Genomic DNA, 16577 nt, shown 5'->3' with positions numbered 1-16577 from the left:
ACTTTATCATGAAACGTGCGGTAAGTTTCATGCATAGATAGGTGCCCATTCTGAAACCTGTCTGGCAGTTGTGATAGCCACCAGAAAATAGGTTTTGAGGCAGAGGTAAAATGGCTATGCAGAAATCATGTCCAAAAGAATGAGTGGTTAGGGCTGTCAACACCGGAGTAGATCCTGTTTAGGAAAGATGAGTCTGACTGCTGGTTTGGGCAATATGACAGCTCTGAGGAGCCTGGATACCTGAGGGTTCTTGACCAGGGAGCCTGAATATCCTGCGAACAGTACAATATTGAGGCCTACACCTAGCACATAATGATGCTTGGCTGAAGTTCTTTTATCATTCCTTCTTGAAGGAAGTCTAGAATAACTTGAATCCTGGGATGCTGTGAGTTTGCTCTATGCTCTTGACACGAAAGGCTGAATTTATTACAGATGGATGGGTAGGCTTTTAGAGTGGAAGCTCTAGAAGAGAGCGAAGTCCCTATCACTTTTTAAGGTAGGCTGAGTGTGGCTAGTACTTCCTTTTTCAATAGCTAGGCTGTTAGATGAAGATGGTCTGGTCTGGATGGAAGAATGATCCCTGGTAAAGAATGGTACTTGCAATGGTGGTTCCAGCTGTAGTTCTGTTAGGTCAGAGAACCAGAGTATCCCTGGCCAGTGTGGGAGTTAACACTTGTCACCTTTGCATCCTCTGACCTTATGTTTGGGTCACTTTCCTTGTGAGAGGAAAGGGCAGGAAAGCATATAGCAGGTCTTATGGCCATCTGTGTGACAGAGTATCTGTCCTCAGACTTAGAGTCTCCTTCCCTGGTGAAGTATTTTGGCCGCTTTGCATTCTTGAGATTGGCAAACAAGTCAACTGATGAAACTGAATGTCCTGTGAGATCAGGTTGAAGACTTTCTGATTTTAGGCACAATTTTGAGTTGCTGACATTGCGCTGGCTGAGCCAGTCTGCCTTTTGGTTCAGTTCCCCTTGTATGTGGATTGCCTTTAGGGAAAGGAGAGTCATTTCTGCCCATTCCATTATCTCCATCACTTCTGCATGTAGAGCTGCAGTCCTTGTCCCTCCTTGGTTGTTTTATGTATGCCCAGGACACAATTTCCATCCAGGTGGCCCTCAAATCTCAGAAGAGCTAGTTTGCCCTGAGTTCCAAGTGATAGATGCATCTGAAACCCCAGGCAAAGGAGCTACAGCCTCGTACCCTTCTAGGTCACAGATGTGTTCCCCATCCCTTCATGCTGGCATCAGTCGTGAGAACCTACGGGTCTTGAAAGCATACGGAAAGAACCCTGAGGATGTTTCCCCAGACTTTCCACCATATCCGGGAGTTGAGGACCTGTTTTGGACGTGTAAGTGAAGTTGCATGAGTTTGGGGGAGTAGTCTCATGCTTTCAGAAGAAAAGCGTGAAGGCACCTGATGTGTGATTTTTGCCAATGGGTGACCCCTGTGCGTGAGACCAGGCGGCCCAGAAGCTGAGGGCAGGGAACAATAGGTGAGCTCTTTCACTTGGCCAGTGTGGATATCGTATTCAAGGAACTTTACTTCATGTTTATTATGAATCCGTGCGCTTGCAGGATATCCAGAGTTTGAATTGTGGTGCTGTGTGCTATCGCCTGAGATGGGGCTCTGATTAAGGACTCATCAAAAAGGGGGTATAGGTGAATACCCTGGGACCTGAGTCTGGCTATGGTCACCACCAGCATCATCATAAATACCCTGGGGGCTGATAAGACACCGATTGGAAGTCTTAAGTACTAATAGTGATTCATGATATAAGCAGCAAATCTCAGAAGACTGCAGGGGCACACTGGAGTTTGAAGGTATGCATCTGCCAAATTGCATGAGGTTAGTAAGTGCCCTGACACAGGGATGTCACTATCAAAGTTAGTTTCCATCTGGAACTTTATTTTCCTCCATTTGTTTGTTGAGCCTTTTGAAGTTGAGGATGGCCCTGACTCCTCTAGTGTGCTTCTGAGCAGGGAAGTAGATGGAGTAAAACCCTGAGCAATACTCTCCTGCGGGAACTTCTCCTATTGTTGCATGGCCAGAAGTTAGGAAATCTTGTTCTGGACCAGCTTGCACTTTTGCAGGGTTGCGGGAGACTGGATGAAGAAGGGATGGTGGTGGAGCCCTTTGCTCAAGAGAGTATTCCTGGAACACACTCACCTTTCTGTGGTTGAAACAAACCATTCATCTGGAAAATGGGAAATCCTGCTGCTTAGGTCATGGTGGAGGCACGTTTGCTTGTTGTCGTAAAGGGCTTTTGAAGGTTGCAGGAGCTCCTCTAGATTTTCCTCTTGCTCCTTGGTTCCAAGGTTTTCCCTTGATGTATCTGTATCTGGTTTTCTCTGAAACCTCTGTGAGGAAGATGACAAAAGGAGCGTCTCTGGGGTTTGTAGTCCCTTAGAGTACTAAGTTGAGTGGGGAAGGATTATTTGATTTTAGTCACATTTTCAGTCACTGTCTTGTCCAGTTTTTCTCTGAAGAAGAGAGATATTATGAATTTAGAAGAGCACGAAACATGTTTGAAGTGTCTACTTTCAAAAGACAGTCATATGTGTCTCCTGGCAGAAAACCTCGTAGCATCCATTAAAGCATCTGCCATTAATGCTGTTGCTGAAGAGATCTTCTTAAATATAGACTTAGTAAGTTTGGTTTCTGTCCTTAAGGGCTTTCAGGTCCTCCAGCTCCATGACATTGTAACTTAAGGAAACCAATTGGCTGTCAGAAATGCTCTGAAAGTTGGTGAGGAAGCATCAAAGTCCCTTCTGTGGGTAACTTTCACCTTATCCATTGGCTTCTTGGGAAAGAAGTTTCCTTTGGATGGAATAATCACATAAGCTAGAGATGCTACTGCAGCATTGACCTTCAGCACATCAGTTATGACATTTTGGCTCCTGGAGCTTGTAGAATCTGTGTGTGCGCCTGTTAAAGTGCCTGCCCTTTTCAGGAGCTTCCCACTTCTTTTGAGAGGGTAATCAGGGAGAAATGCAGCCTCTGGAGAGGATTTAGCAGGAAGTTATGTGCTCTGAGGCTTGTCCTCAAAGGGCTGCTCAGTTTGGATGTGCATAGTTGATACAACCTTTATGCACTTCGTTTCAGAGTCCTCAGGGGGAAAAGTCTATGCTGCATTTTGTCTATGTTCTGCTCAGAATCAGTCTGGTGGCTCTCCTTCCTTGGTAAAGTATGAGTCTGAATTGGAGGACTAATATCTTTGGGGCTTTTTCTTATCCTTTTTGTTCTTTTTGGACTTCATTAAAAAAATTCATGCATGTACATGGCTAGCCTTGCACAGGGCTGAGCCCTCTGGAAAATTCTCCCTTGGAGTCCTCCCCTGTAAATTCTCACTTTCCCAGGATGGGGGACTCACTGCAAGAGTTTTCTGACTCAAGCTGGGAGGAGGGAGGACCGATTTTGAGCCCTGCTTCTTTCCCCAGAGCATTTGGAACCCATTTCAGGACTTTGTGGTGGACTTGGTGCCCTCCTAGGAACTTATCCTTGTGGTCTTGAATTGCTCCAGGACTCAGCCCCTTGCTGAATGAAATTTTCCTCAGTCTTAGAGCCTCTTCAAGTTCTGCTCAGTCTCCCTCAGTCAGGCTTTTCTGTAGTAGAGTTGCAGCTTGGGGGGGGTGGGGGGCGGGCAGATAGGTCCTAACATATCCATCCAACTCAAAGTGCTGTGCCATGGTGGTAGGATCAGATGGCTGAGAAGCAAGGTCATAATTTACCCTCCATGCACCCTGTTAGTGCTCCATCTGTGAGGCAGCCTTATTTGGGCTTATCCGTGTGCTTGTGTGGCTACTGTGCCATTCCTGAAAGTGGGCAGAGGAGCTCAGCCACTGACTGCATTGCTGACTACCCAGACTGAGAGGAGTAGAAAACAAAGACTGCTGCTCACTACTACCCCAAAAATAAAGACACAGGAAAGGCCAGGAGCAAAGAGAACTATGATTGACTGTTTCTGCAGAGGCAGCAGATTTGGCAGCAAGCTGGAGAAAAGGGAGTGTGGCCAGCATGAGCTGTGCTGCAGCTTTAAACCACCGCTGGAACTGCATAGGAGGGGAATAGCCCAGGCCCAGCAGAATTGTGGGAGATGCTGGGCTGCAGGAATGTATAAAAGGAGGACAATTGCATACGAAATTCCCTTACTCAGAAACAAAGTTGTTGGTAATGGCTCATGCAGTCATTTCAAATACAGGGCAGACACATTTGACATTGAACAAATTACAACCTGGTTACTTAGTTAGCTGCAAATATGATAGTGTCCACAAAAATGATGTGAACTCACTGCTCTTTAAATAAGTAAACTGTGGCACAAGAGGGACTTTGTTCTATTTGATACACATTTAACAATATAAACAGAATAAGACGTACATGAATCAGAGTTTACATGTACAAAGCAGCATTCATTTACTATTTTTAATTTCAAAGCCATGCTACTTTAATGTAAAAAGCTAGCCATGTAATAGAAGAATTTAAAAATGAAAATAGTGATTTAGAAGTGTAATATTGCATGGAACTGTCATTGTGAAACAGAGTGTAGTCACTTTCTCTTCAGCTTTCATTTTTCTGTTTTCCTTGGCAGTGTTTTTAACAGGCAGTGATCGTATTCCTATTCTTGGAATGAAGTGTCTTAAACTAGTCATCCAGCCAACAGGAGGTGGAGAAGGGTATCTTCCAGTATCTCACACTTGCTTTAATCTTCTTGATCTTCCAAAATACACAGACAAAGAAACCCTAAAATCTAAGCTGATCCAGGCAATAGATCACAATGAAGGTTTCAGTTTAGTATAACTTTAGAAGTGAGATATTGTAGTTGTTTAATGTGGGAGCATTAAACTAATTCTTTGTGTCTTTCTTGTGGTGGTAAGTTCAGTGGACAAGTTGACAATGTAACAACTGGTTATTTACAAAATGTTCAGTGATATGAATATTCATGGAAGGCAAAAAGTCCTTACAAAAATGAACTGTTAATACACAGCTTGTATAGAACCATGTTTTTGTCATCTTAAAATAAAAATGAGACTGTGAATGAGACTCAAGTTTCACAAACATGAATTTCAACATTTCACATATTATAAAAACAATTTAGCGTGTGAGTGCATGAAAGACTTGCTTATTTTTTTTCAATCACAGAGTGAAAACACTTCCTATTATGATAGTCCCATTTGATTATATTTCATTTTGTAAATAAAGCTTTGTAATAAAATAGTTTCAGTTCTGATAGCAGTGTGGTTTCTATTGTGTGTAATTAAACTTGAGCTTATTTTATGGCTTAACAAAAGAAGTGGGATTCTGGAGATGTCTTTTTCTGGTGGTGGGGTGTTTTTGTTTTTGAAAACTTAATGAAAGCAATGATGGTTGAAATGAGCTGCCCTTTATGATGTACAGTCCAATTTCCATGGCGCAATCACTTATTCGTGCTGCTGCAAAACTGCAAATTTGGCTTATGTTAAGATGGACGAGAAGACTCAGTAGGCCATTTCATTTTATTACCGATGGTATAATTAAATTGATAAAATTATAAGGGATTAATTTAGCATTGAGAATCCAACTTCTGCAGCTATAGGTTAAAAACATAAATGAGGAGCAAGGCAGTTCCTATCAAGAGTTTAAACATTTCATTTTTAAATGTTGAAAGTGTAGTTTTTGGTCACCTTTTTCCAGCTAAAATGCATTTGAAATACCCTTTTTGGAACTTCTTTTGAATTTTAATATAAGTACTCTGAGATGACTGTGCTTAATGGAACGTATTCAGATTTGACTTTCCTGGTCTGGTTAAGTTCCAGCATACTTATGTCTTATTGATACATATGTGACTTTCACCTGTGAAACAAATATTTATTTTTTTTTTTAGATTTTTAAAATGCAGTGAAAACAAAGCTAAAATAAAATACTTAAATGAAAGTTTGTTGCTTCATGTACGTGTTCATGTATGGATGCACATATCATGCATATTTCTTTAATCAGAAGGTAACTTCATTAAGCAAAAGACTAGTTAGAATATTGAGACCATCCTGGCTGTGACTGTTGTATTGACACAATTCAGCACACAGGGAAAATGTAAATAAGGCTATAACTGTCTCCTGGTGGTGTATGATTGCAGCCATGACCTTATACATGCAAATGCCTATAGCTCACGTGTGACCTCTAACTTTCTTCACATACTACTGTTGGGAGGCATATTCCCATCATGTGAGAGTCAAGAAACCAACACCAATGAAAATGTTTTGGTCATAAGTAGGGCACTATCAAATTCACAGTCCATTTTTGTAAATTTCACAATCATAACATTTTAAAATCCTGAATTGCAAGGTTTCAGATATTTAAAAGTTAAATTTCATGGTGTTGTAACAAGCCACAAATATGTATTTAAAAACAACAAAATATAAACATGTAAAGTCCTTAAGATACAGCATTTCTCAAAGGGGGGGGTGTCCTGATCCAACATGGGGTAACAAGGCTGTGGGGTGGGGGTGTCATGGTATTGTCCTCCTTACTTTGCTGCCTTCAGAGCGGCAGCTGCTGGCTGGGTGCCCAGCTTTGAAGGCAGCACCGTCACCAGCAGCATAGATGTAAGGATGGCAATACTGTGCCATGCCAGACATAGTACAGGGTAAAAGTACTCTAAAGACCAGATTTCACAGGGGAGACTAGATTTTTCAGAGTCCATGATGTGTTTTTTCATGGCTGTGAATTTGGTAGGGGTTTAGTCATAAAACTAAAGAATTTTATTAGAGATGGGAGAAAGAAAACCAACCCACATTTATTAACCAGTACTATTAAAACACTTCTTCCTAAACTCTCCTCAGTTTTATGAAGGATGATAATCCATGACATGTTTCTGCAGTGTTGTGCATTTAGTTTTAATTAACCTAGAGTAAAACAACAAGATTGGAGTTTTTAATGAAATCCAATAGAAACCAAATATGAAGGTAGTCAATATTTTGCATGCAGATTTAAGTGCACATCATATTGTGCAGTTTAGACACAGTGAAAGCCACTTTGGTTCAGTTAAACAACATAGATTTTCAATGTGGGACATCATGATGGACAAGCTTGTAGTGAGCACCACATGATGGGCAACGTTGGCTTTCTCCTGCATGCAGCCAGAACCAAATGACAGCAGAGTTGTCCTCCTCACCTGGTGTGAGAAAGGAAAAGCAAAATTAAATGTTCATTCCTCTTTCGATTTGTCAGATTCAAGTCTTCTGTCACATGTGCATTCTACAGTGTCCTGTGGGCTAGAATTCTTAACCCAGTGGGCATCTTAACAGAAAGTTTCAGTGAAGGAGTCAATAACTGAATCAACATAGAAAGTGAGGAACCCTATCATCATTCCTTTCTCATGTCAATGGCAATTTCCATCACTATTGGTCTATATTTTAATGTGCAACGTATTGGATTTTTGGGGGGGTGAAACAGGTGATGAACTTTAAGGCTTACTTGTGGCTGAATAAGTGCATAGTGATCACTCTCACGGGGGGGGGGAGGAAACTAGCTTTTGGAAAAACATACATACACCTTAAAATGCTTAATCTTGCACTGGGCAGGCACCAGAGAACTCAAATAGTACAGTTGTACCCCTAGAATGACCTCCTGCTACTTTTGTTGTCTTACTGAAAAATATATGCTTTTAAGGAATTAGTAAAAGTAACATACCCACCATGATTTCTGTAATCTTTTGAGACCATAACCCCTATTCAAAGTGGGACCATTTTCATAACTGGAAATAGAATAGGGTATCTTGATTTTCATTCAGTCATGCCTCAGACACTAGTTATACTAATTTCCACTTTGTAAGCTGACCATTACAATACACCCTTGCTGATTTGTGTCTGGTACTGGTAGACGTCTTCAGCCCTGCATATGCACCACTGCAGTGATTAAGTTCCAAACCTAGCAAGCAACTTTCCTTAACTATGTAAATTCCTTTGCTAGCGTCATATTGCAACTGCCACCCCCACATTAGTTGCAGTGAATTCTACTCCACTTACTAGTTTTCCAACCTCAAATCAGTTTAATGCCTAAAACACACTAGTTGTTAATGCCAGTGCTTTGACTCTCCTTATGGATAACTAGCCCCAAATAAGTGCTCTTTTATGATTAAAAATGACATTGCAGGTTGTCATATCTCAACTTCTAAGTAAACATGCTCCAAACTGCTAACTCAACATGATTTCTCCCAGGCGATGATACATAAATAGCTCACTCCCTCTTAGCTATATTCACTCTACCATGTTAGCAAAAGCATTAAAAAATGAGAATGAATTTTTGTCACTAAAATAGGCAGATATGACTGAATACCCATAGAGAAAAGAGGATTAATTTTGAGTGTGAACTTTTTTGAAGTATTAATATAGATGTATTAAAACAAAAACCTACTATAAAACAATTCATGTTTTATAACATTAGATAGTATGTGACCTAAAAGAACATACACACAGTTGTTCTGATACATACAGATACAGCCTACTAGCCTCTTCTTGTTGATGGATGGAACAATATGAGGATCCTCTCTAGTTCCTGCATATCCCTTGGGTTTGAGTATGCTATATGGATCCTTGAGAGAAGAACAAAACATGAATCTCAGTTACTAGACCAAGATCATTGTTAACCAGTTGTATCAAAGATTGTGTAACACGTATATAATAAAGGTAATTAAATTGCTGCTGTTCTATCAGCCAAACACAGATAGATCATCTTTAGAATACCAGCATACAGGTACATGAAACTAATAGAAGGGAAGATGAGGAATGTCAAACCTTACTGTGTTAGATACTGATTTGTCAAGTGGGAGAGAGCTAATATGTTGAAGTTACTGTGCAGGGTGTCAGTTCACATGCAAGAATCAGTTTAGAGTATCAACTATTAGTGGCAGCTTTTGTGCCACTAAAAATACATGCTGAACTCATGACAGCATACTAGCTGCCTAAAGCACAGGGGTGCTACGTGCTATTTATAGTCCCTTTTTATGAAGGCACACTAGTCTCTCCCTAGTCAGGGTTGAATACAGTACTCCAATACATGATTATTTTGATTCCCCCCTCCTGACAGCCAATAAAGGCTAATCTGCCTGAACTTCCATGTGCAATATTCTGAGAAACCTGAGAGAAATGAAGTATTTGAGAGAGTTTTTCCAAAAGAGATTTTCTCCTTCTTTCTCCTTTTTGTAAACAGTTTGGTTACTTTTACTTCTGTGAGGGTACTTTGGCTCATCACACATTAAACCCAGCTTACTCTAGAAACTCGGTGTGTTGGTCCGTCTTCAAATAGATCGAAGGGTGGAGCTCATTATTTAAGGGCCCAACCCTGCACTGCGCTCTGCACAGGTGCAGTTCTTAAAAGCAGTTTGTGCATTCTTTACAAGCCTTAGTATGGCCAATAGCTAGATGCCAACTTCCTAAAGCACTCTAAGAATCACTAGCTTGGGGGAGAGAAGGAGACCTCTACAGAAATAGTATGTTTGTGTGGGGAGGAAGTTAGCAGGGAGAAGAAATATATGGAGAGGCAGTGTGTTCCAGGGAATTGCATGGAGGGGTAGGAGCAAGGAACTTCTAAGTTCTATTTGCTGCTCCGCCACACATGGTGGCTTTATAAATGCTTATTTTCTATAAAACAACCTTCATCCTAGGTTCTGTAATGCTTTAAAACATTGATGATGCCTCAAACATCCCTGTGAGAGGCAAATATTACAGACCAGAAAACAGGCACAGTGAGAGTTAAGGGAATTGTCCAAGGCCACATAAAGAGTGATCAATCTAGGTTTGAAACACAGGTGTAACATTTAGTCTCATACCTAATCCAGAGCCAGATAGTTCACTTAGGTCCCAATCCTGCAACTGGAGCTCCATGTGTGGATCACTGACCAACACAGAGCCCTCCATGTGGATGTGTGGTCGCCCATGTGGATCCAGCTGCAGAATCAGGGCTTTAGACTCTCCAGGTCTGCTTCCTCAATAGAAAATGGTACTTTGCAGTTATATTGAACTTTTCATACAAGAATCTCAAATGTATATTTAATTATGCTTCACAGCCTCCCTGTAAGGAGGTAAGAATGCAAAGTTAAGGTTTAAGGGACCTTATTTCTGCATTTCCCAAATTTTTTCATACTTACAGGGTGTAAGTCTTGCCTTACAGACTTTGGTTTGTTTTTAATTAAAATATTCTATTCAGCATTTTCCTCCTTCAAGTTACTGACATATTTACAACCTTAACTCTAATATAATGCTTTTCATTTTGTCTGAATATTAATTATTCAATATTAAACTTACCTGTCCTTTTTTCATAGCCTCTAGAGTTTTCCGTTCCAGTCCAGTTGCCTGTTCCTCATCACTCGGAATACCTAAATAGGAATAGAATACTTCTGTATTTTATTCCTATTTATTTATCCAAAATTCAGATTCAGATAATGACTGAAGCAAACCATTAAACCCATGTCCTGGACAGCATCATAAATAAATGTCCATTCAATTTTTAGTTGCAAAGCATTTTTGATTGAAATAAGACATTACATAGGAATTACCATAAGGATCAGAGAGAGGTCCAGAGAGAAGATCAGAGAGAAGAACGGCTAGCCAAAAACTCCAAAGGTAATAACAAAATGTTTTTTAAGTACATCAGAAGCAGGAAGCCTGCTAAACAACCAGTGGGGCCCCTTGATGATCAAAATTCAAAAGGAGCGCTTAAAGATGATAAAGTCATTGCGGAGAAACTAAATGGATTCTTTGCTTCAGTCTTCACGGCTGAGGATGTTAGGGAGATTCCCAAACCTGAGCTGGCTTTTGTAGGTGACAAATCTGAGGAACTGTCACAGATTGAAGTGTCACTAGAGGAGGTTTTGGAATTGATAAACTCAACATTAACAAGTCACCGGGACCAGATGGCATTCACCCAAGAGTTCTGAAAGAACTCAAATGTGAAGTTGCGGAACTATTAACTAAGGTTTGTAACCTGTCCTTTAAATCGGCTTCGGTACCCAATGACTGGAAGTTAGCTAATGTAACGCCAATATTTAAAAAGGGCTCTAGGGGTGATCCCGGCAATTACAGACCGGTAAGTCTAACGTCGGTACCGGGCAAATTAGTTGAAACAATAGTAAAGAATAAAATTGTCAGACACATAGAAAAACAAACTCTTGAGCAATAGTCAACATGGTTTCTGTAAAGGGAAATCGTGTCTTACTATTAGAGTTCTTTGAAGGGGTCAACAAACATGTGGACAAGGGGGATCCGGTGGACATAGTGTACTTAGATTTCCAGAAAGCCTTTGACAAGGTCCCTCACCAAAGGCTCTTACGTAAATTAAGCTGTCATGGGATAAAAGGAAAGGTCCTTTCATGGATTGAGAACTGGTTAATGGACAGGGAACAAAGGGTAGGAATTAATGGTAAATTCTCAGAATGGAGAGGGGTAACTAGTGGTGTTCCCCAAGGGTCAGTCCTAGGACCAATCCTATTCAATTTATTCATAAATGATCTGGAGAAAGGGGTAAACAGTGAGGTGGCAAAGTTTGCAGATGATACTAAACTACTCAAGATAGTTAAGACCAAAGCAGATTGTGAAGAACTTCAAAAAAGATCTCACAAAACTAAGTGATTGGGCAACAAAATGGCAAATGAAATTTAATGTGGATAAATGTAAAGTAATGCACATTGGAAAAAATAACCCCAACTATACATACAACATGATGGGGGCTAATTTAGCTACAACGAGTCAGGAAAAAGATCTTGGAGTTATCGTGGATAGTTCTCTGAAAATGTCCACGCAGTGTGCAGAGGCGGTCAAAAAAGCAAACAGGATGTTAGGAATCATTAAAAAGGGGATAGAGAATAAGACTGAGAATATATTATTGCCCTTATATAAATCCATGGTACGCCCACATCTCGAATACTGTGTACAGATGTGGTCTCCTCACCTCAAAAAAGATATTCTAGCACTAGAAAAGGTTCAGAAAAGAGCAACTAAAATGATTAGGGGTTTAGAGAGGGTCCCATATGAGGAAAGATTAAAGAGGCTAGGACTCTTCAGTTTGGAAAAGAGAAGACTAAGGGGGGACATGATAGAGGTATATAAAATCATGAGTGATGTTGAGAAAGTGGATAAGGAAAAGTTATTTACTTATTCCCATAATACAAGAACTAGGGGTCACCAAATGAAATTAATAGGCAGCAGGTTTAAAACAAATAAAAGGAAGTTCTTCTTCACGCAGCGCACAGTCAACTTGTGGAACTCCTTACCTGAGGAGGTTGTGAAGGCTAGGACTATAACAATGTTTAAAAGGGGACTGGATAAATTCATGGTGGCTAAGTCCATAAATGGCTATTAGCCAGGATGGGTAAGAATGGTGTCCCTAGCCTCTGTTCGTCAGAGGATGGAGATGGATGGCAGGAGAGAGATCACTTGATCATTGCCTGTTAGGTTCACTCCCTCAGGGGCACCTGGCATTGGCCACTGTCGGTAGACAGATACTGGGCTAGATGGACCTTTGGTCTGACCCGGTACGGCCTTTCTTATGTTCTTATGTCCTGTATCCTGTCTCCAATAGTGATCAGTACTAGATGCTTTTGGAGAAAGGTATGAGAACCCTGCCAGAGGTGAATTTGAGATAATCTGGCCCCCACATTAGATGTTAGATTACAGCCATTCCATCTAACTGTTCTTTGGGCAGTGGTTCTTTTCACATTGCCTGGGGCCTCTTTGGGTCTAACAAAGGGATAGTTCAAAGCTATCAAATTAGGGTAGTACAGGCTACAGCCCTTGCCATATAAAATCCCCTCACAATGACTGCTTCCACAAATGAGACCATGCACCAGTTCAGACACTTTCACTTTTTGTCACCTGTTCTAATAAAAAGTAAGTTTCAGCCTTGGCTAATAGTGTCCAAAAGTTAACATTTAAGGTAGCATCAGTCCCATCCCTAGTGGACAACTGCACATCTAATAGAAACCACCACCACAGCTGGCACCTTTTGTTAGCAGTCACAGAGGCCAATCATAGAATTACAGAAATGCAGGGCTGCAAGTGACTTCAAGATTCATCTCCCCAGGAAGAGGCAGGATTAAGTATACCTATTGACAGATGCTTGTCTAACATCTTCTTAAAAATGTCCCTGTTCTAGTGCTTAAGTATCCTTATAGTTGGAAAGTTTCTCCTAATATCTAACCTAAATCTTGCTTGCTGCAAATTAAGCTGATTACTTTGTTGTGGACATGGAGAACAATTGATCATTGTCGTCTTCAGATACACCAAGGGCTGTTATAAAGAGTTATTTCCTTCTTCAGCCATCTTTTTAGATTAAACATGCCCCATTCTTTCAACTATACTTCATAGATCATGTTTTGTAAACCTCTAATCATTTTTGTTGCTTTCCTCTGGACACTCCAATTTGTCCACCTCTTTTGTAAAGCGTGGCACCCAAAACTGGACAGAGTAATCCTGGTGAGGTCCCTCACCAGTGCTGAGTATAGTAGAACAATTACCTACTGTGTTTTACATATAACACCTGTCAATGCAGCCCAGAATGACATTTGCCCTTTTCACAACAGTATTAACTCATATGCAATTTGTAATCCATTATAAACCCCAGATCCTTTTCTTCAGTACTGCTGCTGATCCAATTATTCCCCATTTTGTATTTGTGCATTTGATTTTTTTTGGCCTAAGAGCAGTATACTACACTTGTCTGTATTGAATTTCATAATATTAATTTCAGACCAGTTTTCTAATTTATCACGATCATTTTGAAATCTAATACTGTTCTCCAAAGTGCTTGCAATCCCTCCCAGCTTGGTGTCATCCACAAATTTATACATATTTGCTCCACACCATTAGCTAATGAACTATCCTCCTACACTGAAGTATTGTTCTTTTACAAAAATTGAAAACAACACAGTTACAAATTGTTCACTAAAACACTCACCTTCTCCCTCCACCCTTTGTAAAACTCCAAACTTTAAATTCCTCCCAATATCCCCCTGTGAAAATCCCATGTGAATAGATGGATCTTGCACAGGGCTTTAGAGGTCCACAACTAAGGCCTACAGATCTGCAAACTGATTCATGCAGGCAGACTCCTGCACCTGTGTGTAGGCCAATCATAAATTAATCTTACACTGTGTGTAGTTAGTGTGACTCAAGACAAACCTAAGGGCACCTGCATGGAGCAGCTTGCAGGATTGGAGCCTTATGTGTTGTTGGACCAAGAGAGAGTTCCAGAGTAAAGGGCCTCTTGTTGAAAGCATCCTACTCCTGGATAGATTCTGTTTGTTAATCATTAGTAGAAGCAGCCACACACACAAAGTTTAAGCAGGATTCTTGTTGATACTCCACCAATGTGATAGAAGAACAATTTGGCTTCCAATGTGCATCAAGTAGCCCTAAAAGTGGGAAAATTCCTAGCACTGATATATTTCCATTTTCACTCCGTCTCCTAATTTAATTAAGGTTTGTCTACACATTAAGGATTTTTGCCCCAACTACACCAGTGTAAAATCCCAAATGAAGACATGTCCCTAGAGAGCATGTCTGTTGATTTTTGTTTTGATTTGTTTTGTTTGCTTTATAGTTTTAGCCCATTTTCCAGCTTAAATCATCTGTATGACAGTTTATAAATCAGTAACTGGATTTGAACCCTTATCCTTTGATGGCAGCACAATGAGCTCTCACTCGGCCACCGAGGCACTCCAGATACAAGGAACAGAACTTAATGTTACTTGTGTGTATGATGGGCTTTCAGGGCTCCTGGGGCTTGGCTGAATGGCAATAAACATAAAGCCAAATTCCTAAAGCACTGGATGAAAAAAACTTATTTTATGAGTCCCAACATAGATTCAGTGCCCCCAACTAATTGGCTACAACTGTGGTGGAGGAATTTCTCTCTTTTACCAAGATTGTTCATCCTCTACACACCCATAAGGGGCTGACACCTTATCCCTTGCCCCCAGCATCTCATCTCTTGATCACCCGCACTCACTCACTCACTCCACGTTCCCAGCCATCATGCCCCTACCCCCATTCTGCCTGGCCCACTCCTATAACCCTGACCAGCCCTCACATGCCCCTATATTGCCCACCCTACCAGCCCTTACATGCCCCATGGACTTATCCTGCTGCCCCTACACACCCCCTACCAGCCCTCACACACCCCATGCACCTACCTTGCTTCCCTCTACCAGCCCTCACACGCCCCACGCACGTACCCCCCCGCTCCCTATGCACCCCCTACCAACCCTCACACGCCCCTGTATTGCCCACCCTACCAGCCATCACAGGCCCCATGCACCTACCCCCACCCCCTACAAGCGCTCACACACCCCACGCACCTACCCTCTGCCCCCTACGCACCCCCTACCAGCCCTCACACGCCCCTATGCACCTGGCCGGCCTGCCTGCCCCCTACGCACCCCCTACCAGCCCTCACACAACCCACACACCTACCCTCTGCCCCCTACGCACCCCCTACCAGCCCTCACACGCCCCACGTACCTACCCCCCCTACCAGCCCTCACACGCCCCACGCACCTACCCTCTGCCCCCTACGCACTCCCTACCAGCCCTCACACGCCCCCATGCACCTGGCCTGCCTGCCCCCTACCAGCCCTCACACGCCCCACGCACCTACCCCCCCTACCAGCCCTCACACGCCCCACGCACCTACCCTCTGCCCCCTACGCACTCCCTACCAGCCCTCACACGCCCCACGCACCTACCCCCCCTACCAGCCCTCACACGCCCCACGCACCTACCCCCCCTACCAGCCCTCACACGCCCCACGTACCTACCCCCCCTACCAGCCCTCACACGCCCCACGCACCTACCCTCTGCCCCCTACGCACTCCCTACCAGCCCTCACACGCCCCTATGCACCTGGCCTGCCTGCCCCCTACCAGCCCTCACACGCCCCACGCACCTACCCCCCCTACCAGCTGTACACACCCCCGGCGCTCATGGCTCTGGCGGGGGCTGCGGCCCGCCCGCCGCCGGGCAGGGCGCGCTGGAGGACGCGGAGCAGCAGCCTGGAAGCCATGGTGCCTTTCCCGGTGCAAGGTCAGAGTCCGGCGGCGGCGGAGGGGTCACCGCGCTCGCGAGGACATTCCCGGCCAGCCCGCGGGAGGGGCTGGAGGCGCTGGGCCCAGCAGCCAACCCGGCAGGGCGAGGGCGGGAGGCAGGGCGGGCTCTCCTTGCCCGGCGTGGGGCGGTAGGAGGTGTCTGGCGGGGTCCAGCGAGAGCTGGCTGCCGTGGAGGGAGGAGAGTAGCACACGGTGCTCGCTGTCTGTCGGGTAAATGACAACTGGGGAAAGTTACTGCGGTTTAGAGCCACGTTGTTTGGGGCAGGAAGAGCAATTTCTTTGTTTTCCCTCTGGCCAAACTCACCTTTAAATAATAAATTGCTGGCTGGACTCGACAAATCAGTTTGTGTTTCCCTATCTAAGTCGCCCACTCCCAACTTTCTGCTAGGGGAGCGTATGCTGAGGGATGAGATATTCCTCTGTTAGACTGAGCTGATCCCCCCTGCAGTTTACTTTACCTACCCCTAAATCTCCCCGCCCCCCGAACTTCCATGGACGGTAGGAG

The 16577-nt window shown here is 43.0% G+C and overlaps 2 protein-coding genes across 5 annotated transcripts in view; one reads left to right on the top strand and one right to left on the bottom strand.

Moving 5' to 3' along the window:
• The window catches only part of HERC4 (HECT and RLD domain containing E3 ubiquitin protein ligase 4), a 94036-nt gene extending 88162 nt beyond the window's left edge, over positions 1–5874 (top strand). For 2 of the 3 annotated variants that reach the window (XM_045023475.1, XM_045023474.1), the window contains one exon: positions 4589–5874. In XM_045023475.1, the coding sequence (XP_044879410.1) occupies positions 4589–4797 (209 nt within the window). In that variant the 3' untranslated portion in view covers positions 4798–5874. The remainder of the gene's footprint in view (positions 1–4588) is intronic. The other variant, XM_045023476.1, reaches the window with a different exon arrangement.
• A 1010-nt stretch (positions 5875–6884) lies between these two features.
• LOC123374057 (cytochrome c oxidase subunit 5B, mitochondrial-like) lies at positions 6885–16111 on the bottom strand. 2 transcript variants are annotated; one of them, XM_045023486.1, is made up of 4 exons: positions 15939–16111; positions 10278–10348; positions 8467–8566; positions 6885–7147 (listed from the first exon to the last, which is right to left on the bottom strand). In XM_045023486.1, exons 1-4 carry the CDS (start codon positions 16027–16029, stop codon positions 7035–7037), a joined length of 375 nt encoding a protein of 124 aa, XP_044879421.1. In that variant the 5' UTR covers positions 16030–16111; the 3' UTR covers positions 6885–7034. The 2 variants fall into 2 exon arrangements, with proteins under 2 accessions (XP_044879421.1, XP_044879422.1); XM_045023487.1 differs by lacking the exon at positions 15939–16111 and adding an exon at positions 13924–14041.
• Positions 16112–16577: the final 466 nt, after the last annotated feature.

The sequence above is a fragment of the Mauremys mutica genome, chromosome 7, assembly GCF_020497125.1.
Source record: "Mauremys mutica isolate MM-2020 ecotype Southern chromosome 7, ASM2049712v1, whole genome shotgun sequence".
Lineage (NCBI taxonomy): Eukaryota > Metazoa > Chordata > Testudines > Geoemydidae > Mauremys > Mauremys mutica.
This window is presented reverse-complemented; position numbering and strand designations above follow the sequence as displayed.